The 27878-nt window shown below is 37.4% G+C and overlaps 1 protein-coding gene across 6 annotated transcripts in view; it reads right to left on the reverse strand.

Moving 5' to 3' along the window:
* Positions 1 to 25966, reverse strand: part of LOC115438587 (type II inositol 3,4-bisphosphate 4-phosphatase-like) — a 46419-nt gene extending 20453 nt beyond the window's left edge. For 2 of the 6 annotated variants that reach the window (XR_003938111.1, XM_030162290.1), the window contains exons 1-11: positions 24688 to 25966; positions 21703 to 21782; positions 19152 to 19245; positions 18956 to 19025; positions 18706 to 18853; positions 15809 to 15939; positions 15204 to 15314; positions 14970 to 15078; positions 12533 to 12698; positions 11147 to 11359; positions 10898 to 11042 (exon numbers count right to left, since the gene is read on the reverse strand). Coding sequence is in view for 5 of the 6 variants with exons in the window: in XM_030162290.1 (XP_030018150.1) it covers positions 10898 to 11042; positions 11147 to 11359; positions 12533 to 12698; positions 14970 to 15078; positions 15204 to 15314; positions 15809 to 15939; positions 18706 to 18853; positions 18956 to 19025; positions 19152 to 19245; positions 21703 to 21782; positions 24688 to 24759 (1339 nt within the window). In the remaining variant the exon portion in view is untranslated. Of the gene's footprint in view, positions 1 to 10897; positions 11043 to 11146; positions 11360 to 12532; positions 12699 to 14969; positions 15079 to 15203; positions 15315 to 15808; positions 15940 to 18705; positions 18854 to 18955; positions 19026 to 19151; positions 19246 to 21055; positions 21628 to 21702; positions 21783 to 24687 lie in introns of those variants that run through there. The other 4 variants (XM_030162292.1, XM_030162288.1, XM_030162289.1 and 1 more) reach the window with 4 other exon arrangements.
* Between the last annotated feature and the right edge of the window lie 1912 nt (positions 25967 to 27878).

Raw genomic sequence — 27878 nt, forward strand, 5'->3', positions numbered from 1 at the left:
TTTGGTCTGCTCAGATTTAAAGTTACCTATTGACACAAAATAATCCCTGCCCTTTAAGTAGGATGCAAACCAATCAAGAACTGTGCCAGATAGTCCCACCCAATTTTCCAGTCGATCAAGTAATATATCATGGTCGACTGTGTCGAATGCAGCACTGAGGTCCAGTAACACTAAAACTGAAGATCTGCCATGATCTGTGTTTAAGCGAATGTCATTAAATACTTAGAGCAGAGCTGTCTCAGTGCTGTGATGTGGTCTAAAACCTGACTGAAAGACGTTAAAGCAGCTGTTTACTGTTAAGAAGTAATTTAGCTGTTGGGACACAGCCTTTTCAATGATTTTACCTAAAAAAGGAAGATTTGATATCGGCCTGTAGTTGTTCATTGTGGTATTTTCTAGAGTGTTCTTTTTTAGGAGCGGCTTAATAACAGATGTTTTCAGGGTCTGTGGGAAGACTCCTGAGCTTAGAGACACGTTTACAATCTGTAACAGGTCAGATGCCATGACGTGTGAGACTTTTTTTGAAAAAATCTGTGGGTAAAACATCTAGACAGCAGTAGGAAGAGCTCAGTTGGTGTAGAATGTCCTCCAGATTTTTGTCATTGATTGGATTAAAGTGCGTCAGGGTGTTTAAATGGTTTTCAGACAGCACAGATCCTGAACCTGGTGTTGAGGAATTCACAGCCTGTCTAATGTGCTGAATTTTCTATGTAAAGAACAAAGCAAAGTCATTGCAGGCCCTGGCAGAGTGAAGTTCAGGTGCTATTAACACAGGGGGGTTTGTTAGTCTGTCAACAGTAGAAAACAGTGCTCGAGCATTATTTTTGTTTCTGGTGATAATGTTTGAGAAGAAAGACTGCCTTGCTTTCCTCAGCTGTAGATTATAAGTGTGAAGTTTCTCTTTGTAGATGTCAAAATGAATCTGGAGATTTGATTTTCGCCACCTGCGTTCAGCTTTCCGACACACTCTTTTGTCATTTTTCACTGCCATGGCATTTCTCCATGGAGATCTTTTCTTGCTAGAGACAACCTTCAACTTAATGGGAGCAATGGCATCTATCACATTTAACATTTTAGAATTAAAGTTATTCACTAGTTCATTGACTGAAGCACAAGGCAGGGTTGCTGTAGAAGAAAAAAGTACATTAAACATTTCACTGGTGTTTTCAGTAATACATTGCTTCTTGATAACTTCTCTCTGATTACTTGTGTGCACAGAGATAGAGCTCTCAAAGAAAACACAACAGTGATCAGACAGGGCGACATCGCTCACAACAACCTTGTGTATGTTTAAACCCTTGGAGATCAGCAGGTCCAGAGTGTGCCCCCTGTTATGTGTGGGTTTGGACACATGCTGACTCAGCCCAAAGCTGTCAAGAGTACAGTACAGTTCTTTAGCCCCTCTGTCCTGGGGGTTGTCAACATGGATGTTAAAATCACCAACAATGATTATACAGTCATATTCAGTACAGATTATGGACAGCAGTTCATTAAAATCATCGAAAAAGTCCGCACAGTATTTAGGTGGCCTGTAGACATTTACTAATATGGCTCGAGGGGAGGATTTCAGCAGAAGAGCCACATATTCAAAAGTAGAAAAATTACTGAAAGATAATTTTTTAAATTGGAAAGAGTTTTTAAATAAAACTGCTACTCCCCTCCTCTCCGATTTACTCTGGCCTCACTAATAAAACTATAGTTGGGAGGGGTTGACTCAATGAGAATAGCTGTGCTGTTGTTTTGATCCAACCAAGTCTCAGTTAAAAGCATAAAATCAAGGTTGTGTTCCATGATAAAATCATTGATTAAAAATGTTTTTCCAGCCAACGATCTGATGTTCAGTAAAGCAAGTCTTAATGTCATAGGAACATCCTCTATAATTGTTGGGACAGACTGCGATTCACAGGGAATGCTTTTTAAGTTTAACAGTCTAGTGCCATCACTTTTGTGCCCCCAGTTTCTCAGCACATTCACCTTTGTTCTTTTGTGACCAGTCAAGACAGGAATTGTGTAAACTGAAACTGAAGGTCAACTGATTATCAATCATGACTCCCAAGTTTCGTGCTACATTGGTAGGAGCCAGAGATAAGGAGTCAAGACTGATGGAGATGTCATGCTGTATGGTTGGCTTAGCTGGGAAGACCAGCAGTTCAGTTTTGGACAGGTTCAGCTGAGGGTGATGGGCTTTCATCCATGCAGATATGTCAGAGAGACAGTTTGAGATTCGTGCTGAGACTGTGGAGTCATCAGGTGGGAATGCCAGATAGAGCTGGGTATCATCAGCATAGCAGTGATATGAGAAGCCGTGTGAGTGGATGATCTGACCGAGTGAGGTGGTGTATATGGTAAAAAGGAGGGGACCCCTGTGGTGAGGCGATGAACTGCTGATGTGTGCCCTAGCCAGGACACTTTGAAGGAGTATGAGAGTATGTTAAAATATAAGACATCAGATTAGCAACATTAAAAATGTTTTTATTTCATATAGTCCATGGGCCAAGACCAGATATTTGCAATATTGGTACCACCCAAGGGGGCAAGTTCTAGTGATGCATTTTGAAAGGGCCTATATCTATAGATAATATTTTGCTATGATAGCCATTCCAGAGTAGTAGCTTAGTCCTAGCTATCAGCCATTGAATAAACCCACTGTAAGGGACAAAATCAGATGTCATAAAACGTCATTTGAATGTATGGAATGTTAATACCAACACAGATTCGCCACATTCATGGCCAGTTCTTTGTTATTATCATAGATCTGAGTTACATATAAACCAAAATAAACAGTTTAGACCTACTGTCTATAAGTGCATACTGCAGCATTACACATATAGCAGTCTCGATGAATAGTCTCTCCTCTAAGCTAAGTTTAATTAAGGTTAAGTGAAATAAGGTGGTAATGAGAATGTGAGAGAAAGTCCTTAAGGTTAGGAGAAAATGTAAAATTAAAATGTATATAATAGTTTAGCAGTTTCATTATGAGCATAATTAAACCATAAAGACCCAAATTTATGCATGTGGCCAAAAGCATCTACTGATCTAAACTGTTTAATACTGATTGATCCATTAATTCTATTAATACATGTAAATAATTGGTGTAAAATACAGTTCTTCATCTTTTCATGGTCATCAGATATGACCATATTTGGACATTCAGAGGCTCTGTAGTTGCCATGGAAACACCTTCATCTCCTACAACATTGATTCCCCAGTAAAGCCCATGGAGTTGGATCAGTGACAGTGGATAGACACACTGGGTTTATGTTTAGTTAATGACAGATTTGACCAAAAAAGTAACTATTTCTCAAGTTCCATGATGACTAAAGTACTTGATTCATAAAATAGGGGGATAAATATTTATTATTAATAATATTTTCTGGAGAGGGGGTGGGATTAAATAAATTGCACTTCTTCCCACCCCTTTTCGGGGATGTAAATGAAACTATTGTGCTGTTCTTCTGTCTAAGATTGTTGTAATTGTTGATATTTGTATTATTATTTCTGTTTTGCTTGTTGCATATATGTTAAATTTCATTGCATGTTCGGAATAAAACACCAAATCAAATAAAAATAAATGAAGACTCTGGTGTTAAAAGTACCAAAGTCACATTTTTGGACAATTCAAGTTGAGCATATTGTTAGAAAAATTAGGCTATTAGACTATATCCTGTAAATACCAGATGTCCAGAGCACGAGTCATGGATGGGTTATGATGACATTTTGCAAGAATGCCCGGACATATCCACTCAGGATATATCTACCATTTCTTTGCTATCTGTTTGTTTTGTTCTAGATTGGGACCAAAGCATACTTGTTGTCCATCCAGTTTGGGTCCAGAGTGGGCTGCTGCCCTTGAGGAGATCAGGCCATGGGGCAGGTGGGGGAAGAGTACAGACGCGGTCACTGAACCCATGCATCACTGTGTTTTGAATACCTAAGCCAATGGTGAACCTGATCAACGTCATAATATTTGTACACTTGGTCCAATGATTGTAATATTCATGTTCTTCATAAGATCTTGAACTTCCTGTTGTTAGTCAGTCAACTGCTGCATCTCACTGTATGTACTTGACTCCTTGCAAGTAAAATCTTCTGATTCCAGAATCCAGTAACTCTGTCTTTTGTCTCAGAGTATATCACAGAATTTTTCTATCAACTTGGTCCTTTGAGCCGGATCCCAACATCCCTTCCTTCATGCAGGTTTGGGGACTGAAAACCATGCATGGGGGAATCTAGGATTCCTGACTGAAAGCCCTCCAGCTGAATTGCTGATCCAAAGGAGGCCAGGACCTGCTGGAAAGGAGGAAGGGTGACGGGATCCACCGAAACTGGCATCGGACTCACTGGATTCTCAGGTAGGATATATTCTGTGTGTGTGTGTTAAGGAGGTGAAATAGGTAGCCTGTGTGTATGTGAGCTTGGCTGAAAGTATGATATTCTAAGACCAGTTCTTCTCTGGACTTAGGTTCAGGGGTTCTGTGAGGGATATCTTGTATGTGTGTGATATTCCAAAACCGGTATGATCCTGTAGTCCCTGTTTTAAGGTCAAGGGCCAGGGGTGCTGTGAGGGATATTCGGTGTGTATGTGTATATGTGTGATATTCTAAGACCAGTTCTTCCCTGTAGTCCCTTTTTTTAAGGTTGAGGTCCAGGGGTTCTGTGAGGGATATCCTGTGTGCCGGTGTGTCTGTGTGTAAGAGTGATATTCTAAGACTAGTTTTACCCTGTACTTAGATTCAGGGGTTCTGTGAGGGATATCTTGTATGTGTGCGATATTCCAAAACCAGTACGATCCTGTAGTCCCTGCTTTAAGGTCGAGGGCCAGGGGTGCTGTGAGGGATATTCGGTGTGTATGAGTGGTATTCTAAGACCAGTTCTACCATGTAGTCCCTTATTTTTAAGGTCGAGGACCAGGGGTTCTGTGAAGGATATCCCACCTTTTTGGTGTTGAGTCCATAGTCGTTGTGAGAAGACAACAGGAAAAAATTACTCCGTGCTGCACATTAAAGATCCTTCCTGGGTGTATTGTTTGATTGGAGCTTGCATTCTCGCATTCCCTGTCTGTATGAATGAGCGTCTGTGTGCAGGTACTGAGTGAATGTTGGTGTGTGTGTGTGAATTCTGTGGTGTCCATAAACACAGTAGGAAGTGAGAAGGAGCTTAATTGTGTAGACAATTTAATGCCCTATTATAACTTCAAAACAGAAGTGAAGTTATAGATCTAGAAGTGGTGTTAAAAATAAAACAAAACCCTTCTAAGTAATACCCGGCTGGTATTTCTGATTTATTTTGCCTGTTGCCTGGCTTTGTGACTCTAGTATCTTGGCTGTATAAGTATGGTAGTAGTACATTGAGTGAAATAATTGATTCACCGAAAAATTGGTGGCTTGTTGAAACTCCAAATCAGAGACGGAGTTAAAAAGGTCTAATTGTGATAAAAATTTTAACTGATACACATGTGTTATTGTAGTAATTAAAGAGCTCTATTGTTGTTGTTGTGCCATGGCTGTGATAAATGTTTGCATTACATGTTTGTGGCTTTGGTGTTCTTGTTGTGTGAGTAAAATATCGGTACATTTGGAGTTTGGGCGTTGGCTCAACTCGGATGGATGCACATTTCAGAGTTGTCTGAGTGATGCATGAGGTTTGATCTCACTATGACAGTAGTGATGATGTGTGAGTGAAGTGAACTGATCAGGGGTTTTCTTCAACTGAGCTTGGAAGAGTTGTGTAGCAAAAGGCCATCTTAAGACGCAGGGTGTTCTGCTGAGGTCCTTCCTTTTGGGGTGTGATGACGTAAAGTGAAAACTGTAGTGTAAGACTGCAGGGGAGACACAGACCCAACCCCTTTAGTCTAGCCAAGTAAGGTGTAAAGAGTTTGGAGAAAATAGAGAAATGAGTGAAATAATCAAAGAAAGGGGTTAAAGAGGAAAAAAAATATCAAGGTTGATTGATTTAAGTACACTTAATATTTGATAAAGCAGAAATATGCAAATAAGATAAAATAAAGACAAACAGTTGAGTCTAAATTCTGTCGTTCAGATGTAAAGGCACTGAAAGGCCTAAATGATTACATTGCTCTATAATTTCTTAGAAAATATCTGCTTCAGACATTAAAAGTGCAAAATCGTACATACATAAATGAGATGAATCAGAAAACAAATGACCAAATTGCTGATTAGCTCATGTTGTCAATATATATATGGGTGTGTTATTCCATATATATGTTGGTTCTATGTACATTTATCCAGTAGATTTATAAATGCTCCTCTAGATACAACTTGTAAAGCAAATGTATTGTCTTGAAGAGACAGTATTTGAAGTAGATCTGGTTGCTCTGAGACAACCATTCTTTTGGAATAAATCCATTCTCTCATTAATTCTCAGAATTTCACTTCTTGACCCAAAACTGTATCTTAGAAGCTGCAACCAACAAGAACTTTGAACTTAATATTTCTTTATTAGTGACTCAAATTTGATTAAAGATTAAAGATTCACTACTTTTCTTCTGGAAGCATTTTGAATGTAGACCAGTGTTAGAGTAGTATAATTTCTTAATCTCTGCTTTCTTTAGATTTGTGTTACACTGGGGTAACTTTGACACCTGATTGGATGAGAATATCTGTAATTACGTTATAATAGAAGGTTGACCTTAGTAGTAATTCATCTAGATGACGTGTCAAATTCAAAGTTTCCAGTAAAGGGATTATTGTTAAAGCAGCTAACAACAGATTGTATAGTGAGAAGCTCTCTGAGTCTGTTAATGTTGTTGACAGTGTTATCCAAAAAAAAAACATACTTTCCAAAATGTTTTGTCTTTGCGGTCCAAAGGCAAAGCTGATGTATGTTTAAAGGCATAGAATCATTACAATTAGAGTAAATGTCTGAAATCAAAAGCTGAGGTGAGGATTCAACCAATTATTAATGAGCTGCTTAAAGTCATAATTGAATGTCCACTTTGTAGTATCAAGAAAGTGCTACTGTTTAAAAGTTGACGCATGATACAAAAGATTTACCGGTAATTAATAAAGCTGTATATTTTCATGTGCGGTGACCATGTTTTGACTTTTACACATTGTTGAATGATTTGAGACCATGAAGCCAAATTGTCTCAGTAGTTGAGTTGTGAGTAGCAATGTGTTCTTATTTGTATCAGTACATGAAGATAGTCTGTTTTGGTTTGCATTTACATACAAAATGAAATAATACATCTATACCAGAATACCTAAGAATAACTGTGAAGACGCGGTCACTGAACCCATGCATCACTGTGTTTTGAATACCTAAGCCAATGGTGAACCTGATCAACGTCATAATATTTGTACACTTGGTTCAATGATTGTAATATTCATGTTATTTCATAAGATCTTGAACTTCCTGTTGTTAGTCAGTCAACTGCTGCATCTCACTGTATGTACTTGACTCCTTGCAAGTAAAATCTTCTGATTCCAGAATCCAGTAACTCCGTCTTTTGTCTCAGAGTATATCACAGAATTTTTCTATCACATATAAACATGATGTATTTGTTTAGCTAAGTCCACCCTCTAAATATTTTTAACAGACTTTTTTTGTGATATCAGTGCTTTAAGCACCAGGGTCTTCAAATACAGGAAAATACCTGATTTTCACAGAAAAAAATGAAAATCACAGAGGATAAAATCCTGATAAATGGTGATAAATCACTTAAGAAAGGTTAAACAGAGAGAAAATTTTATTTGGGAGTAGTATCAGGCATTTAAGGCGTGCCTGCGTGGGTGCTGTGCCATTCATCACTGAGTACATTTTCAGTTCGGCCCTAGCATCCAGACCTGCAAAGACACCAAAATGCCTTATGTGTTCTTTTCTTGTCTGTTTGCATTGGGATTGGTGCTATAACATGTGCTCCTATGTATGGAATGAAATGGTACATTCGTTTTCTGCTCCGTAGTTGTGTCATTATTAAACTGCTGTTTTGTTGTGATCACTCCAGAACTCCAGAACTTGGATTTGCTTTCATTTGCTCTGTATGAAAAGAGACTTTATCATCATTTCACTTATTTCAATCTTAACTATGTCTTGACTAAGTCTCAAATAAACATTGATATTTACTTGCCTCGGATGCGGTGCTTGAGTGGAATGAAAACACATATACTATTTTCTGAAAGAAACAATCAATTGTAACATCTTCCTACAAAATCTGAAAAGTAGAAGCATAATGTAATGTCACAACCTTATCTTGGACCAATTCCACTAGCATTTTTACAGGAAAAGGTGGAATAATTCAGAAATACCACCATATGCCATTAAGCGTTATGATACATTTTTTGGAAAAAAAAAAAAAAAAGAGTACCATATAATCATGACTAAGCTACTCATTTGGAAAGGCTATCATGGTTTAATACACATATATATGTCCTACTAACAAAATGGCTCCACAAAGGTTTTGCCCCCTTTGGTGGTACCACTACCTGGCCTGGCCCATGGACTAATAGTTTTCACACAAAATATCAGAAAATACATGTTTCTTTGCTTCAAAAATAAAACGCATGGTATCCATCTGAGTGGACATTTTTGCAACTCCATGAATAATTGGTAAATAAAAAAACAACAACAATTCAATCACATTGTTTTTTTCATCCCTAAAGAGGATTAAAAACATGAGGAAAATCTTACGATTAAGGTTCTCATCATTCATGCATGAAAGGGTTAAAATAAGTTTCCTTTTTAAATAAGCTCCATAAGTTCCTTCACTTTTTAAGTTAAGAAATTTGCAGTTTGTTGTAAAGTAGTAAAGTCTAGTTTTGTGTGAAATTGCAATGACATCTGAACCGTGGAGATAGGTAATATGATGATGTCACCGATACACCTTTTGAGAGTGTTGTCTTTTGATTTACATATTTTCATAGTCTGATACTTCAACAGTTTTACAACAAGCTGTGATTTTCTTGGCTTGTACTGAAAGTTATCTTTTATCTTATCATGATGTGTATATATGTATACAGGGTGGGGAAGCAAAATTTACAATGAACATTTAGTTGTTTTTTCTCAGCAGGCACTACGTCAATTGTTTTGAAACCAAACATATATTGATGTCATAATCCTACCTAACACTATTATCCATACCTTTTCAGAAACTTTTGCCCATATGAGTAATCAGGAAAGCAAACGTCAAAGAGTGTGTGATTTGCTGAATGCACTCGTCACACCAAAGGAGATTTCAAAAATAGTTGGAGTGTCCATAAAGACTGTTCATAATGAAAAGAAGAGAATGATTATGAGCAAAACTATTACGAGAAAGTCTGGAAGTGGAAGAAGCAACAAAAAACGTACCAAAGCTTTTATTAAAGCTCTCAAATCCAAAATCCTAAAGGATCTGACCAAATCCATGAGAAAAATGACAATTGAACTTGAGGTAGACAACAAGACCGTTAGAAATGCAGTAAAATATGATTTGAAGATTTAAATTCTCATGACTTTCAATAAACTAATTGGTCATACACTGTCTTTCAATCCCTGCCTCAAAATATTGTACATTTTGCTTCCCCACCCTGTATATATATATATATATATATATACAGGGTGGGGAAGCAAAATGTACAATATTTTGAGGCAGGGATTGAAAGATAGTGTATGACCAATTAGTTTATTGAAAGTCATGAGAATTTATTTGCCACAAGAAAATTTACATAATAGAAAATGTTTTTATTCTATGTGTCCTCCTTCTTTCTCAAAAACTGCCTTCACATGCTTCGTGAAACTTGCGCAAGTGTTCCTCAAATATTCGGGTGACAACTTCTCCCATTCTTCTTTAATAGTGTCTTCCAGACTTTCTCGTAATAGTTTTGCTCATAGTCATTCTCTTCTTTACATTATAAACAGTCTTTATGGACACTCCAACTATTTTTTGAAATCTCCTTTGGTGTGAGCAAATCACACACTCTTTGACCTTTGCTTTCCTGATTACTCATATGGGCAAAAGTTTCTGAAAAGGTATGGATAATAGTGTTAGGTATGATTATGACATCAATATATGTATGTATATGAATTGACGTAGTGCCTGCTGAGAAAAAACAACTAAATGTTCATTGTAAATTTTGCTTCCCCACCCTGTATATATAAAAGGCCACTCTGAAATGTGCAGTTTTACAGAATTGGGTGGTGGGTAGAGAAATGAACATTCAATTCACAGGCTAAAGCTCTGGTGGAGATTCCTGAAGTCAGCATGCCAATTGCATATTCCCTCAAAACTTGTGACATCTGTGGTATTGTGCTGTGTGATAAAACTGCACATTTTAGAGTGGCTTTTTATTGTGGCCAGCCTAAGGCACACCTGTGCAAAAATCATGCTGTCTAATCAGCATCTTGATATGCCACACCTGTGAGGTGGATGGATTATCTCAGCAAAGAAGAAGTGTTCACTAACACAAATTTAAACAGATTTGTGAGCAATATTTGAGAGAAATAAACCTTGTGTGTACACAGAAAAAGTTTTAGATCTTTCAGTTCAGCTCATGAAAAATGGGAGCAAAAACAAAAGTCGTGCATTTATATTTTTGTTCAGTAAATATATATACATATATATACACACACTCACAGAAGCAAACGTCAAACTATAAAATCAGAGGGCTGATGTGATGTCAACAAACAGATTATACAGCTGACCACTGCTGAGTTCAAGAAAGAGGTAACAATATAACAATTGGGAAACATGACAGGTAAAGCAGAGACCAGGAGAGTTTAAGTCTGAATCCTCAGTTTTGCGATACAAATAAGCACTCATTCCCTGATTTACTGAGGCACACACATCTGTCTGTCTGTGTCTACGTAAAACCTCTTTTCAACTGAATTCTTCCAACAGGCAAAAAAAATGCTTCTACAAATGTGTTAGCACAAAAGGCAGAAACAAAACATAACCTCCTACCGGTGTTGTGGGAGTTTGAGTCCCCTGTGCTGTCCTGCTGATCTGAGGGTGTCAGCACCTGGGGGCGCTCCTCCCGCCCCTGCAGCCGGTTGACCATGGCCACGATACAGTTAAGGCTCTTGGCCACGTTTGCCCACACCGTGTCCTACACAAACACACATAAACACATTGAAAAATGTATTTTAATCAGCAGATCAATGCAAATGTAAGTGGAGCAGACTGAAAGAAACCACAGCAACTTAGACTTGCCCACTCTTCCTCATCATACTCCATGTTACGCTGGATGGCATCGTGTTGCCTGGCAGAGGTCGGTCCATCCTGACTGGATGGCGAGTTATTAGGCAGCATCGCGTTGCTCTTAGCACGGCTGCTGTAAATGCAGTGGGCGGAGCATTCCGTGTACACAGCGAATAGGGCACTTTTCACCAGCTCGTCTTTGAGCGCGTGAACAAACTGACCTGTCTAGATAAAAAGAACAAGCTTTAGCTTCCTCTTATATCTGTTTTGACTATTATGGTTGTATTTGTGTTGCACTCATTTGTAGTGTTGTGTTTCAACTGTCATGTTGCTATTGTGCATTTGCATCATCAGATTTTTACCCCAACCTCCTGAAGGGGAGGCAAGGGGTATTGTTTTTGGTTTGTTTTGTTTGTTTCTTTGTTTGTCTGTTAACACTTTAGCAGCAAAACTATTCGTTGACTTCATACCAAATTGGGTTTATAGATTGCCAGTGACCCTGAATAGATGTGATTACATTTTGGGAAAAATAGGTCAAAGTTAAAAATTTTAATGTATCTTTTTTCCCCCATTTACTTATAATGGCCAGCATTCCAAATGTCTATAAAAACATACATTTTGTTTCACTTTACTTCAAACGTGGCACATATATAGAGGCAATTGTTATACATCACTCTGACATAAAGCTAAGGTATATGTATTTTTTCACATTTTGCGTACATTTTTTTTTCCCACCGTTTACCTAACATTGTGCTACTCCACCATTATAAAGTATTGGGAAATCAGTCAAATAAAAGCATCCATAAATTCGTCAATTCTAATCAACTCATTCTGAAAAACAATTAACTTGTTTTAGTAAATGAATGCCACTGAGGAGCTGAATAATATAGACATGATGACATGATATAATGATGACATCAACTGGATTGATACCAAAATAAGCTACAATACGTGCAAGGGGCAGGGTTTGTTGTGCCTAGCACCACTTGTTTATTTTATTTTATTTTATTTTATTTTATTTTATTTTTTATTGTGTGTCTGTATCATTTGTTTTGCATTTTTGTATTGTCTTTTTTTTTATAACATAATATCATGTCATCATTGGTATCATTGCTTTTTTTTTTAAAGAAGAATTAGATATAAATAAATCTGTTACTAACACAAAGATTTTAGAAACAATGCATTTCTATTTCATCTCAAGTTGTATGCAATGCACACTTTGTCAGATCAATAACTTCTGTGCAAGTGCATCAAAACTGACCTTCCCAACTTGGTATTGTTTGTTTGTATCATGGCTTTGTGTTTTTGTGTGGTTATATAATTTGTTTGTATCATGCATTTGTTTGTACTGTATGTTCGCATCATCATGTGTTTGCATCCTTGGGCCTCCGTCTTCACCTCCTGTACCAGACTGTCTAGGATCTGCTGCAGCCGAGTGACATTCAGCTCCAGAGATGCAGACAGAAGCTCCTCAGCGAGACCGAAGATGAGAGGCTGCAGCTGGGCCACATTGGCCAGCAGCTCCCTGGCCCTTGAGCTCTCATCCTGAGAATAAGAGGCTGAGCTGAAGGAAGAAACAAGGGGTGGGTGGAAAGAAATCACTTCCTGCTGATTAAAGCCCTTCATCCCCACTGATCACTGAATAACAACAGAAGAAGAAGTTAGTGAGTCACAATGAAAGAAAAACAATGAAACCACAAAAACAAAACAAGAAAAGCACACCTCCGCCAAGGCAGATCAGTGGGCCCCTGTGAGGTAAAAATAATGAAAAAACAGTGCTGGCTAGTTAAGACTAACACCAACAAATTATGGACAATATAACATCTGACAGCGTTAAAAAACTGGGAACTACAGTATATGACACTACAGTGAGCACATGAAGTGGGGATATTTTGACAGCATATTTTATTTCAGATCTCACTTTCTGTGTATTAAACTCTATGTTTTTGTTAAACTCATCATATTTTACGTCTTGGTGTGTTCCATAAAGCACTGTTGGACAAAATGCCTCTTGACATTAGATGTATTTTTTAAATCTGAGTTATAATTTGGAGTAATATTTAAGTCCTTTTATGCATATATTGTCAAGAACATTTTTGTTGCTGTTATTTGTTGCTTTTTTCTGTGATGATTTATTCTCACAAAGTCTTCTTGTTTTTGTTATTTGACTATAAACAATGAATGTTTGCATAATTTGAGACCTACATTATTACAATGTAGTGACTGACCTGTCACTGCTGGGTGTGGGTGGAGATCTCATTTTTGATGCGCTTCAAAACAATTGATGTCCAGACAGAATCCTTCAGTGAGCTTCCCACTTTTATTTAATATTCTTAGATGCTCATATCAACGTCTCATGAAGGTTACATGACAACATGATGCTAACTTCTAAATGATATCGGTAAAAAACGTACAATCTCCCCGTCCCTTCCCAGTGACCTAGTTACCTACCCTCTAAATAAATTTCCATTTATCCTTCCCTAACTCAAACCAGAAATCCACAATTAACTAGACACAAAATAAACAAATATAAAAAATGGCTCCTGCATACAATATTATTTAACAAAGCACAACACTGTATATTGTATATGTACAGTTGAATGTGATTTACACTATTTTATAAATGTGATTTATATTGTTTTAATGGTGATGCATCCTGTTTTTAGGGTGACACTCTAACATCTGTCCAGGGCCAACAGATGAAAATAGCCATTAGGCTAACTCTGGTACATTTCCAGTAATGTTAATAATAATAATAATAATAATAATAATAATAATAATAATAATAATAATAATAATAATAATAATAATAGTAGTAGTAGAATAATTAATGGATTAGATTTCTGTAGCACTTTTCAAGGCGCTTTACATCACTGATCCATTATTCATTCGCTCTCACATTCTGGTGGTGACGGAAGCATGGCTGCCAATTTGCGCCAAATGACTCCTCCGACCACCACCAAACATTCATGCTAATTCATACATCAGTGTGAGTGACACTGGAGGCAAGGTGGGTGATGTGTCTTGTCCAAGGACACAACAAAGGACACAAAGCATATGACTTGAACAGAACGGGATCTGAACCACCAACCCTTTGGTTATTGGACGACCCACTCTACCTCCTGAGCCCAGATGTTGATGAATGTTCATTGTCCCTGTCAAATTAATAAATTAAATTAAATTAAATTAAATTACACAATGAGAAACCAATTTGGTCACTGATGACGTAAACCACAATTCACATTGTGCAATCAATCACCCAAAAGATAAACAGGAGTAGAAGAGTGTTCTTCATAGTGAGGACAGGATTTGAGAGAATCATGAGCTATGAACTACGGTTTATGGAAACAGCAAACTTCCACAATTCAGTATAGTATCTGTGTCAGTGTCTCATTCACCAAATGACAAAGCTGGGTTTCAAACTCTGACCTGATAAGTTATATTTTCCATCTGCTTCAGGTGGCCTGAGGATACTGACAAATCCAAATTATTATTCAACTACACACTTTGTATTTGTGTGCTTATCTATGATGCAGCATCACTAATCCGCAAAGAGTTGAGATTATAGGGATTAACTGGCAAATACAGAGAGATGAATGGAGAGAAGACCACACAGAAAAGCAAAACAGCACTGGTGTGGACGAATGACAGATGGGATGGAGCGGAAATATGACAGAGAGACAGGAGGGTAAGAATGCAACAATAATAATGCAGGAGAGAAGGGAAAAAAGAAAGGTTCTGTTCCAGAGGGTAGTATTAGTAAAACTATAAAATGCAGCAACTAAACATATGATTAAGTGTCTTGTAGTGATGATGGAGTGCCTCAAAAACACACCTTCCTCTGTGGTCTGTGTGTTTGCTGAGCAGTCTCTTCAGTCCTCCTTGTTTAAAGGCCTGGTGGTGATCAGCTGGTGCACCAAATGTCATAATCTCATACCACACACCTGGAGAGAGAAGGAGAGAGAATGAGATGGTGATGGCCTGTGGTGTGCACATAGAGGAGAAGTGTGGTAAAGGACATGCTTAAAACAAAAGAGGAGAGCTGAAAACAGGCAGCAGAAGCTCTTACCTGTGCTGTCTGGACTGGTGACCTCCATCCTCTGTGAGTGCAGGTTGGTTGGAACAAACTGAAGGTGACAGTCTGACTTACTGCTGCTTGACTTAAAAGAGGATGAAGCTGCTGTGAAGAAAACACAATTAAAACTAGAAAAGCACTTGGAGAGCGCAGAGCCAAGGCAGATCAGTGCCGCCCCCAATCACCACCAAAATTCAATCATTTGTTCCTTGTGCCATTTCCTGAAATTTTCATCCAAATCCATCCATAACTTTTTGAGTTATTTTGCACATGGACAGACAGACAAACAGACACACAGACAAACCAACGCCGGCAAAAACATAACCTCCTTGGTGGAGGTAATAACAATGCCCCTGTGAACTGTTACTACATAAGCCAGGAGTGTCAAACTCCGGTCCTCGAGGGCTGATGATGATGATGAGCTGATCATTAATTGAACCAGGTGTGTTTGAAGAGGGAAATATCTACAACATGGTGGACACTGGCCCTCGAGGACTGGACCTGTGACATAAACCAAACAAATCTGAACTGAAGTCAGAATTCAAAGAGTTTAGTGCCAGTGAAGACACTCAAACAGGACAGTCCTTAAATGCCCTAACCTGAGTGATTTTCAAGGTCTGCAAGTGTTTCCTGGTAACAGCCAATCAGGTGGTTACAATGGCTGATGACATCACATCTGAGTTCTTCCCACTGGGGTGAAAGGTCACCAAGCTCTTTTACGTCTTGGACCCTGAAGGAGAGAAGCTGATAAAGGTAAATTATAGAAGATAAGACACAAAATGTTTTCATTACAGCCAAAATTAAAATATAAAGATCTGTGAAGGGATAGGCTCTAATCATGTATTATACAGGTCACTCTAAACATTATCATGGATTTTATTATCAAAAATAACATGGAAATATTTTGAAATCCTGCAGCTCTACTCTAAGTACTTTTTAGTCAAGAAAAAAAGAAACGCACCATTTTCATTTTCTCTATTTTTTTAAGAAATATGACAGTTATTGCAAAATTGTGAACTACAATGAGTTCAGCACTATTCTGAGTCAAAATGAAATAATTGTTTTCCTGGTTCTGGTTGATTGATTTTGATGAGCAATAAGAACTGTATTTTTGTATTCCTCACCCATGTCTGCTCATGAGTGAAACTCAGAGATGAATTGGATCTCTCAACTGTGCACGACCATTCCCTATAAAAAGGCACCAAAATGGAGCAAAAACACATTTGTCCACAATGCCACAACTACTGCAACTAGAGAGAGATTGGGCTATTGGCATGCTTCAAGCTGGATGGAGCAGACGCGCCATAGCCAGGGTGTTTGGAGTCCACCACTCTACCATTGTACGCCTTGCTGAGTGTTACCACACCACCGGTTCCTCCAACGACCGTCCCAGATCTGGTCGACCGCGTGTTACAACCGCTGCACAGGACTGTGCCAATCGGCTGTCACATCTCCATGACAGGTTTTGGCCGGAAACAAGAACTGCAGCCAAGACTGATAGAACTGTGATTTGATTTTTGTTGTTTGTTCAAAAGTACCTGTCAGGGAAAAGTGCAATACTAATGTTTAAACACGTAGTAATATTAATAATTTATTTTATTTTATATTTGATTTATAGCAGCAGAATTATATTCCTGCTTTTCTATATTCTATTGTGTCCAAAAACTAGGGGGAAAATTTTTCAAAAATTCATAAATACATTAAAGATATTTTGAGGGGTTTTCTTTCTTCCTGTACCGAACCGAAAAAAAACTGAACCGTGGCTTTCAAAACCGAAAACGTACCAAACTAAAAAATTTGTGTACTGTCACAGGCCTACACACACACACATATATATATATATATATATATATATATATATATATATATATATATATATATATATATATATATATGTATGTGTGTGTGTGTGTATGTATGTATGTGAATATATATATGTGTGTGTGTGTGTGTGTGTGTGTATATATATGTATATATATACACACACACACACAGGGTGGGGAAGCAAAATTTACAATATTTTGAGGCAGGGATTGAAAGACAGTGTATGACCAGTTAGTTTATTGAAAGTCATGAGTATTTATTTGCCACAAGAAAATTTACATAATAGAAAATGTTTTTATTCTATGTGTCCTCCTTCTTTCTCAATAACTGACCTTCACACGCTTCCTGAAACTTGCGCAAGTGTTCCTCAAATATTCGGGTGACAACTTCTCCCATTCTTTTTTAATAGTATCTTCCAGACTTTCTCGTAATAGTTTTGCTCATAGTCATTCTCTTCTTTACATTATAAACAGTCTTTATGGACACTCCAACTATTTTTGAAATCTCCTTTGGTGTGACAAGTGTATTCAGCAAATCACACACTCTTTGACGTTTGCTTTCCTGATTACTCATATGGGCAAAAGTTTCTGAAAAGGTATGGATAATAGTGTTAGGTATGATTATGACATCAATATATGTTTGGTTTCAAAACAATTGACGTAGTGCCTGCTGAGAAAAAACAACTAAATGTTCATTGTAAATTTTGCTTCCCCACCCTGTATATATATATATATATATATATATATATATATATATATATATATATATATATATATATATATATATATATATACACACACACACACATATTGGCTCTTAACAATCGGCAGCTACATCATGAAAATGGCACATTTTGGCAGACACATATTGTTTTCTGTGCTGTTTTTGTGGATTTACTTTGATAAAAAAAGATGAGCTTCTTTATGTGCACATATTCCACTAAAATTATTAGTTTGCAAAAGCTCTGGTGCTGCATCCTATGCTGAACATTGGCATAGAACTAGCTGAACCACCCACGTAAAATTTTACCCCTGTTTCAGAATATGGTGGATGGTGTCAGACCTATCTAAAGTTGGTATAGAGCTACGTGTGGAGAGGTCTGAATATGTGAGAGAATATTGTGAAACATTTATGTAGAAGTTTTTGACAAATTACCTATTTCTTATTTGTGCATTATAGTTAAATCTAAGTTTGCATTTTATATATGGTGTGCAGAGGTCTGCACAGGACCACAGGTTTGTAGTAATGTTATTAGAGTGGCATTAGATGTTCATCTACATTTTATGGAAGTATTAAGTAAAATAATAGTATTATTTTCAGTAGTTTTGTGACATTAGAACGTGGACTTTCCCACTGACAAAACTAACTTCTAGGTTTTCTTTCTCTGAATTTACATCTATCTGATACTATTTGCTGCTTTTCATTTTCAAGTTACAGCTTGTAATGACTTGGCTTGTTGCATACTAGATGATGTAAGCATATTATTTCACAATTACAAAGTTTTGAACTTCTGATATTATCACCTTGTAAAACAGAAAACAATAGCAAGCAAGTCCAGACAAAATGAGTGAATGTTGGAAATTAAGTCTTTCCAGACAACCCATGACATGAACTTGGAAAAGTTCTAAATTCACTGAGTGATTTGGCCTGGAATAACAAAATACACACGTACCTTCTTGTATGCTCTTGTATGAGCATGTTCAGTAGCAGTTTTGGTAATGAGAAGGACAGCGGCGTCTCAGACATCTGCTCCCTGACCAACAGCCACCTGTGATCCTCCGCCTGAAATCTATACACCTTACACACCTGAGCACACAGCACTGCACAGCCACACCAACAAGGGCCAGAATAGGGAAAATGTATCAATATGTATACTTCCTTCTGAAACATAAAAACAAAACGTAATTGTATATGAGTCGTACCAGCTCTCATCATTGGACTGTTTTCTTTGTCATGTACAGAGCTGTGAAGATATTCACACAGAGCAGGACACTGAGCCAACAGGATGAGACAGAAGAGAAGAAAACAGGAGACATGAAAAAACTCAATATTACTAAGTAACACAAAACACAGGCTTCCATGTTTTAAATGCAGAATGACTCTCTTCTTGTTCTCTACCTTGTGTTCCCGAGGTGTTTTATCCTTACTCTCTACCTCCATCTGCAGACGAAACACCTTCACCTCCCTGACCTCATTCACTCCTTCCATAGTTCTGATGAAGATAAACAGACGGAAAAAACACTTTCAATCAATGAGGGTGGGGGGGTTAGGTGCTTCTAATGGTTGCTGTAGCTATGTAGTCAAAAGGACTCTATTCAATTCAATTTAGTTTTATTTGTAGAGCCCAATATCACAACAAGGTTGCCTCACAGGGCTTTATAGAATTTGTTGAATATAAAAAATAAGCAAACAGTCAAAAAATAGTGAGGTAAACAGTCGATGAAGAAAATGAATTAATGTCCCGGGCATCCCCTGTCCTTAGATCCTCCTTCTCGGCAAGGAAAAACTCCAAAAAACCCAGTGGGAAAAGAGAAACCTTGGGGAGAACCACCCTGAAGGAGAGATCCACTCCCATAGATGGACAAGCTGGACATGCACCAGGACTGACGTGCATCCATTTGCTGATGTAATTCCAGTCTGTAAGGATGCAGTAGGGTGAGGGCACATGCAGACACCTGAGGGGGTATATCTCCCTACCTCCAAACTTGCAAAAAAAAAAAAAAAAAAAAAAAGATAATAGAGTGCCACATTTATAGCATAACAATATTGAAAGATAATGAAATGCAGCACTACCGAACTTGATCAAATGTGACTATTAAAAAAAGGCTACCAAGAACTGGATTTCTGGAAAACCAAGCCATACTATAGTTAAAACACGTGGTACAAGACACAACAAACTCCGCCCCTCGCAAGTATTTTGCCCATTATAAGTAAACTAGCGTGTTGACCTGTGGACATCCACAGGTTGCAGATGTGGTAGATTTTATGCTGTTGTGTACTCGTGCATGCTGTATCGCATTTGTCCAACAGTCACCGCCAAAGCATTCTCGGTATAGCAATGGGAGTGTAAGGCTATTGTATTTCAAAATTACTAATATCTCCCAAAATTTTGGTCCTATCAACTTGCTGTTTTCACTAGTCTGTTCCTTGACAGTTCCTTGACACAAGTATGCCAAATTGCAGCAGTCAGCACTTTCTGGATTTTGTGTGAATCCTGAGACACACATACACACGCACACACAGACGCCACTTGGCTTTTGTGATATAGCTGGGACGATTTTAAAAATCATAAAAAAATTGAAACTTTGACCTACCTTTTCCAAAATGTAATGACATCTATTCTGGATCACTGGTAATCTATAAACCACATTTGGTTTGAATTGAAACAATAGTTTTGTGGCTAAAGTGTTAACAAACAAACAAACCGAACCAAAAACAATACCCCTTGCTTCCCCTTTGAGGGGCAGGGTAACAAGATGTTACTATTCAAGTCAGAAATTTTAAAATGCTACAACAGAAACTGGAAGCAAAAACAACCTACCTGATAAGAGATTAAATCAATGAATCAGTAATGAAAAAGAACAAGTACAGCTATGTTATGTGATCCAACATACTTGGCTAATTCATCTAAAAACAGTAACCACTAGAAAAGCAGAGAGTGCAGATCTCCACCAAGGCAGATTCCCCACCACCACCAAAGTTTAATAATTTGTTGCTTGTACCAGTATCAACATTTCCAGAAAATTTCATCAAAATCCTTCCATAACTTTTTGAGTTACCTTGCCAACAAACAAACAAACAAACAAACAAACAAACAAACAAACAAACAAACAAACAAACAAACAAACAAACAAACCCCTATGAAAACATAACCTCCTTGGCACAGGTAATAATGATAATGGGTTAACCAGATAAAGAAAGCGTAGGTAGTTAAAACATAGTTACAACACAGTGCTGTATAATTACCTGTGCCAGGTATGTACTCAGACACACCTGCAGTCATCATGCCAGTAAAAACACACCTACTGTATTCCTGCTGGCTTCCCCACCCCGACTCTCTCTCTTCTGTTTTTTGTCAGCGTCTCCAGCTCTGTTTCTGTATTTACTAGTACTTTTCAGTCTTTCATTTTCTCTGTCTCTAATTTGTTGATGCTTTCTGTTTGTCTCCCTCTCTGATAATGTACTGATCTAAGAACAGGAAGAGATTGTACTTTTCTACTCTGTACTGAGGTGGAGCCATACACATTCAATTTCTCACTTCCTCATGTGGCTACAGGTATCCTAGCAACAGCCAATGAGGGGACAGCTCCTATGGCCCTCTTGGAAGTAGAGATAAGGCTTATTTCATTCATTTCAGAGAGTCTGTTTTCTGAGTACTAGAAAAGAAAAGGCATGGTGGTTAAAGGATGAAAGAGTATGGTTGCAATCTCAATGTATTTAGGATGAGGTCAGTGTTTTAAAGACTGTAAAAATACTGTGAGATATGAAGAGGTATTTTGAGGAAGAAAGCTGTGTATGTTGAGATTCATTTCAACAAACTGAAACCAAAACAGGAGATAAAGGATGTAAGATGTCAACAGAAAGGTATGTTTAAAAGGATGAATAAAAGGAGTTTGGTAGAAAATGAGAATTTTTTTCTTTTTTTTTTTTAAATGAAGAGTGTCTTTACCTGAGGTTTAGGGAGACGTGAGGCTCCTTGGTTTTCAATAGATCTCTAATGGAGAAGGATGTGAGGCCCAGAAAATTCCTCTGAAATAAGAAATAAAGGAGAAACACTGGATTTAGTCTGTTTTACTGCAGTGCTCAAACCCCACATTGATCCAGGATTCAGATTTGGTTTTTAGATAATATTTTAAGATGATATGATGACATGTGTGGCAGTTAGTGTGTCTAGAATAAAATTGTGGTTTGCTGCTAGATTTTGTTTACTTTTGAGTTAAACCTCCTTTGCACTAATGAACAATACAGTTATAGACATTCAAATGATAACTGCATCGTTAGTAGTAAATAATTAATAGTAATAAATGCTGACTCATTTTCTACTGCAAATAAACACAATTGATGGCACATTAAACATATTACATGTTGACTGTTTTTGTTTATAAGGTTAATCTGTTTTCATGTATGTAAATTGTGTGAAAAACTGGGTGTCCTTAAATCTTCACTCGGTCTAAATGTCATCCCTGTGATTGAAAATAGTTAATTTCTCTCATTTTAAACTCTTCTAACATAATCAAAGTCCACCCTGTAAGTTGAAAAACTTACAAGGTGACAAGAAGTACAAATATGACAAGAAGAGTAACATCCGTTTCCAAAAACAATTCACAGAACCCTCCAAAAGAATCCTCAAGTATTTTCAGGTTGCATTGTTCTACAGGTTACATAAAGTCCTGTCACAGTGCTTTAAGCTTCTTCAAAATCAACCACAGTATTAATCAGTGAGTCACAGAGTCACATCCGTCCTGTGGCAATTAATATCACTCTGTTGCTATGACGATAATCAGAAGCTCGGAGGATTTACTTTGACAAGTGAAAGCACTCAAATCATACACACCTGATAACAATCGTATACAGCACCAAACTAATGTCAAACAGCAGTGGAACTGAAACAAACAGAACTTTACCTTCAAATGTCATCAACCACATTTGTCTATGTATAGGTGACCTTTGACCTCTAACTGGTCCTGTCAGGTCAAATCCAGAGACAACTCAAAACTATGTAAATCTAATGAAGCTACATAATTTTACATATACTGTAGGTGGTTGGTAATCTATCCCCCTACTTTCCCTAACCCATTGGTTCTCAATCTTTTTCTGTCCGGTCCCGCTTTGGAGGACAAAAAATCTCCAGGCCTCTCTCAAATCCAAAAACACTGTAACAGTGGTGCAATTATATTTATTGAAAGAAACATCCATATCGTAACAGTACTTTTAGCTTTTCCTTGAATCATTTTTTGTTCAGATCAAAAATAACTTAGATTTTTGCTTGAACAATACAAATAAACTCAGCAAGACTACTCCTTGAGACAATATTTTTTCAAATAAAAAGAGAAAATCCGCAATTATCTTACAACTATGACAATAAAGTTACTTTTTTAGAACAACAAACAAATTTTGGTACCAAAGATGAACATTTTGAACAATATCAGTGGCTGCAATGCACATTGCTGCATTTACATCGCACATCTCAGAACATTAAAATGCAAACTGTACAAACTGTCCAAAAACAGAAATATTGCACATTTTTACTTTCCAGTACAATCCTTGTCCATTCTCCAAACCTAAACTCTTTTTCCAATCTTGTGACACATCACCATGCCAGTACATTTGTTTGTTGTATGTCCCTAAAATGAGTCCAGAGTGCTCCAACGCTAAAACATTAGTTCCACCTGCTACATGTTCCAACCTGAACAAAACAAAACAAAACAAAACAAAAAAAACACCCAGGAATGATCCCATGCAAGCCTTCGCATCTCCCCTAGGGGCCCACCCCACAGCTTGAGAAACCCTGCCCAAACCAAACCTGTAACTCTCAAGTAAAACAAAAAAGTTTAAACACTATTGTGACAGCTCCTCAAACATGACTCTTAGTTTTGCCAACTATACATTCTTTCATTCATTCATTTATTTTTCAAACAGCTTAATCATCAAGACAGTCACAGGGGTGACCCTGGACATACTGCCAGTTCATCACAGGTCTGAAATATACAGACAAACAATAATTTTCAGGTTTGTATATACAATATTATTCTGTATGTAAAATATTATTATATTTTATTACGAAGACCTTTTTACATACCAAAAGAGTATGTTAACAAAGTGTCTGATGAATCATTAAATAAAAACATTCATCTGGCAGTTATTTTGCTCAGTAATGTTTCTTTCAACCAAAGGTGACAAGATCCAGATCCCAAATTCCTAAACCGTGAGAAAATAAGGCAAACTTAATGGAAAATAGTTGCTTGTTCTAATTTACAACTCGACTACTAATGACACCCTAGATCAAGTTTAGTTACAAAATGTTAACGTGATAAATATAAATGTTGTCAATGTCTATCAACTTTATTATTTAACATTTAATAGAAAATGCAGTTTTATCTTCCTTTTTTTTAGTTAAACACAAAATAGTCTAATATATAATAATCAAGAAACCAAAGCAACACATTCTCATATATGAGAAGCTGAAACCAGAAAATAATCAAGATTTCTGCCTCATAAATCATTATTTGCTGATGAATATTTGTTTGATTGATTTATTAGGAGGTCCATTTATCATTTTGGCACCAAAACCAACACCTGCTTGTGAGTGGAAGAAAAAGTTAAGCCTTAAGTGTTGCTTGATGTTTGAAGCTACACATTATTTTGATCCTAAAAACTGAACCAGAAGCAAAGACAAACAGGATATTGAGATGCAAGCTCACACATCATTGCAACAGTTCCTAGTTTGCAGCTGGAGGTTTAGGCAACAGCATGCATGCATGAATACACACACTGAGCTAATCTGTCTCATCGAGTTCTTGGACCAAACAAGAGGCTTTTAAGATTATACGCTAATCTCTATCAAAGCTGCACACATGTACACAAATTCAAACAATTCCAGAACCAGTGAATATTTGCAGGACTTCTAAGTTTGTGTTACACTGTAGTGGCCTACCTGTCCAGCAGGGGAGCTGTTATCTCCTGGAGGACCGAGACACCTGATGCACGCCATCGTCACTCTGTGCATTCTTCTGCTCTCTGTGACTGTGGTTTTGCAGTCCACTTCTTCACCACCAGAACAAAAACGCCAGAACAAAAAGTCTGACGGATATGCTTTTAGACCTGACGTCCTAGTTTTAAAAATCCCGCAGCAGACCTAATCCCATCAAAATACGCCCATTCTTTTTTTTTGTTTTTCTCTTATACAGAACCTTTTGTGCAAATGCAGATATCAAGAGAGTTTGTATAATGTGATAAAGTGCTATGGTGCACTGCAAAAGTCGACAGCAAAATAAAATATGACTGTTAAAGGCCTTTGTTTGCTGCAACTTTTAAAGATAATGCAGGACAGAAAAATACGTTCATTAACATCTTGATTCTTTTGTCTCAAAATTCTGATATTCCCTGAACTGTTGCTGATATTTTTCTTACCAAGGTGCTGTGGCCAAACATAGTTGGGCCTTTGAGGTTGATTTCATTAATGACAATAATAATAAATATATATTATATTATAGTGCAGTTTTACTTTTTTGTTTAAAATGTTTGTTTACAATTTAAAGTTTTAAGTTTAAAAAATAATGGAAAACAAAAAATTTGATACGGCTTGCTAATTTTGGTTATTAAAGAGTTGTCTCACAATTACAGAACAGTGCTCCGCACTGAATCAATGTAAGGACATTTTTAGACATATACATATGTAGATATGTTTGTTATAAACTAATATCCAACATTCTCATCATTATTTCTTCATTATGTAAAACAAGACAAATTAAACAACAAGTAATGATATAATGTGCTAATAACACTAACAACAAACCTGGCTGTGCATTATACTTACTGCACAACTGAATTTGGCAGAAAATTTAAATTAACAGCAGCAGCAACTAAAGATGTTTGTCTCACTGTCTTCCAGCTACATGGAGGATTTAAAATTGTAGAAAATATAAAAGCGTCCATTAACCCCCAAAAATATCCAGACCAAGTTATCCATAAAGAAATCCACATCCTATCATGTGGTCTCCTCTGCAGCTGAAAAGACTAACAAACGCCGGCTGCCTGTCTGCCTGCTCCCTCCATTACCTCCTCTTCCTCCTACCATCATGGCCGGGAGGATTAAAAACGCAAGCCCGCTGGCATCATGGGAAATTTGCAGATTACCACTGCATCTTGTGGTTTTGGCAGACAGAAAAGAGAAAAACAGCCGAAAAAGGGAAATATCTCCTTATCGTCAATCTCACTTTTTCACTGTCCTAGTTTCTCCCAGTCGCCCAGCCCTGTACTGCATTTGTGCGTGTTAGCAGGTGTGTGTCTATGAGAGTGTGTATATGTGTGTGTGTGTGTGTGTGTGTGTGTGTGTGTGTATAAGAGGATTAGTGCAGTAGATGTGTACACGTGTAATACCAGTGGTGGTAGCTTTCGTTTTTTTTTTTTTTTTATCTCACTTCAGTTAATCTCTCATGCACACTCATGGTGCGCTGTGTCATCGACTCATTTGCCCAGTAAATGCTGACTTTCATACTGGTGCTGAGGTACAGAGGGTAGTCAGTATGAAAACTCAGTCCTCACATCTGTGGAAACACACAAAAGCACATGAAAAACAGTCTGATATGCATGTTACAAAGTCCTCCTGTTAGTCTGTGTGTTTTTTGTGTGTCATTGTCTCAGTGCAGCAATGGCTCCTGATTGTGTATTGATTGCATAACCACAGCAACAACACTGTGACACACTGACAATGATAAAGTGTGGTGATGTGTGTATTTAAAAAGTCAATACATTACAATAAAATATATGCAAAAATGATTAAAACAGCAACACTACACAGCAAGGGTGTCAAATTCATTTTAGTTCAGGAGCCACATTCAGCCCAATTTGCTCTGAAGTGGGCTGAACCAGCAAAATAATAACATAATAATGTATAAATAATGTCAACTCCAAACTTTCCTCTATGTTTCAGAGTGAAAAATGTAAGATTACATTATGAAAATGTTTACATCTACAAACAATCCTTTAAAACAATGTGAATAACATTAACAATGTGAAATTTCTTAAGAAAAATAAGTGCAATTAACACCGCAAGCGATGTTAAGGCCCTCGCCCTCCTGCTCGACCACCTCCCCACGCCAAGGTCACCAACAGTGAGAGGACACCGTATCGTGGGCTCGATCCAACATTCTGCGAGATACATACACTTTTCTACTTCTGAAAATGACCACTTCATCGCGAGCTCGTCACAGCCATGCCCAACATTTGATCAAAAATGCCACTGATAACTTTTGATCACATGTGTGTAGGTGATTTTCACCAAGTTTGGTCTAAATTGGATGTAAACCCTAAGAGGAGATGATGAAAGTATGAGGGGTGTGATTCTGCCAAAAACCCATTCATTTCTATGGCACAGTTTTGATGTTGTCATGGCAACACGATTGTAAATAGGGGTGTGTCCTCATTGGCTTTTTGGTTCAGTTTGGCATGAGGGATGTGTGTGCCAAATTTTGTTTGACTATGTCAAAAACATTTTTTTTGTCCCATTCAAAAAATGTAGGGGGCACCAGAGACCCATTTTATGATCCAACTATTCGAGTTACTTATCATTGTTTTCAGGTTGTCATTCCGCACAAATGCTACATTGGGTCCAACTCAATCTGACACTGTATGTGTAAGATATACACACTTTTATACTTCTGAAAATGGCTGCTTCATTGTGAGCTCATCTCAGCCATGCCCAACATTTGATCAAAAATGTAGATGATAACTTTTGATCACACATGTGTGAGGATCAGTTGAAAGGCTGAATCCCGTTTGATTGACAGCTATTTTGAGATATACTCCTTCACTTGACAGAGTTCAGTTTAATACTGTCGCGCATTCTGCTTGTGAAATCAGAGAGAAACCACTATGAAATTACTTGTTCATTTCTTGCACTGTAAATAAAACATACTCATTGTACTTCCTTGCTTCAGTTTGACATAATTTCAATGTTTTCTTGTTTCGGTTACATAATTTAATCATTTCTTGTTCGAGTTTAATATCATTTTGTAGATAGTTAAATCAATCATACTGTTGGCTAGGTCAGAGTGAACTAGCTATCAAGTCTGTGGAAAAGACGCCTACTTGGTATGATAAGGTCACTGACCATTTTCCTAAAAA

This window comes from Sphaeramia orbicularis, chromosome 18 (genome assembly GCF_902148855.1).
Source record: "Sphaeramia orbicularis chromosome 18, fSphaOr1.1, whole genome shotgun sequence".
NCBI lineage: Eukaryota > Metazoa > Chordata > Actinopteri > Kurtiformes > Apogonidae > Sphaeramia > Sphaeramia orbicularis.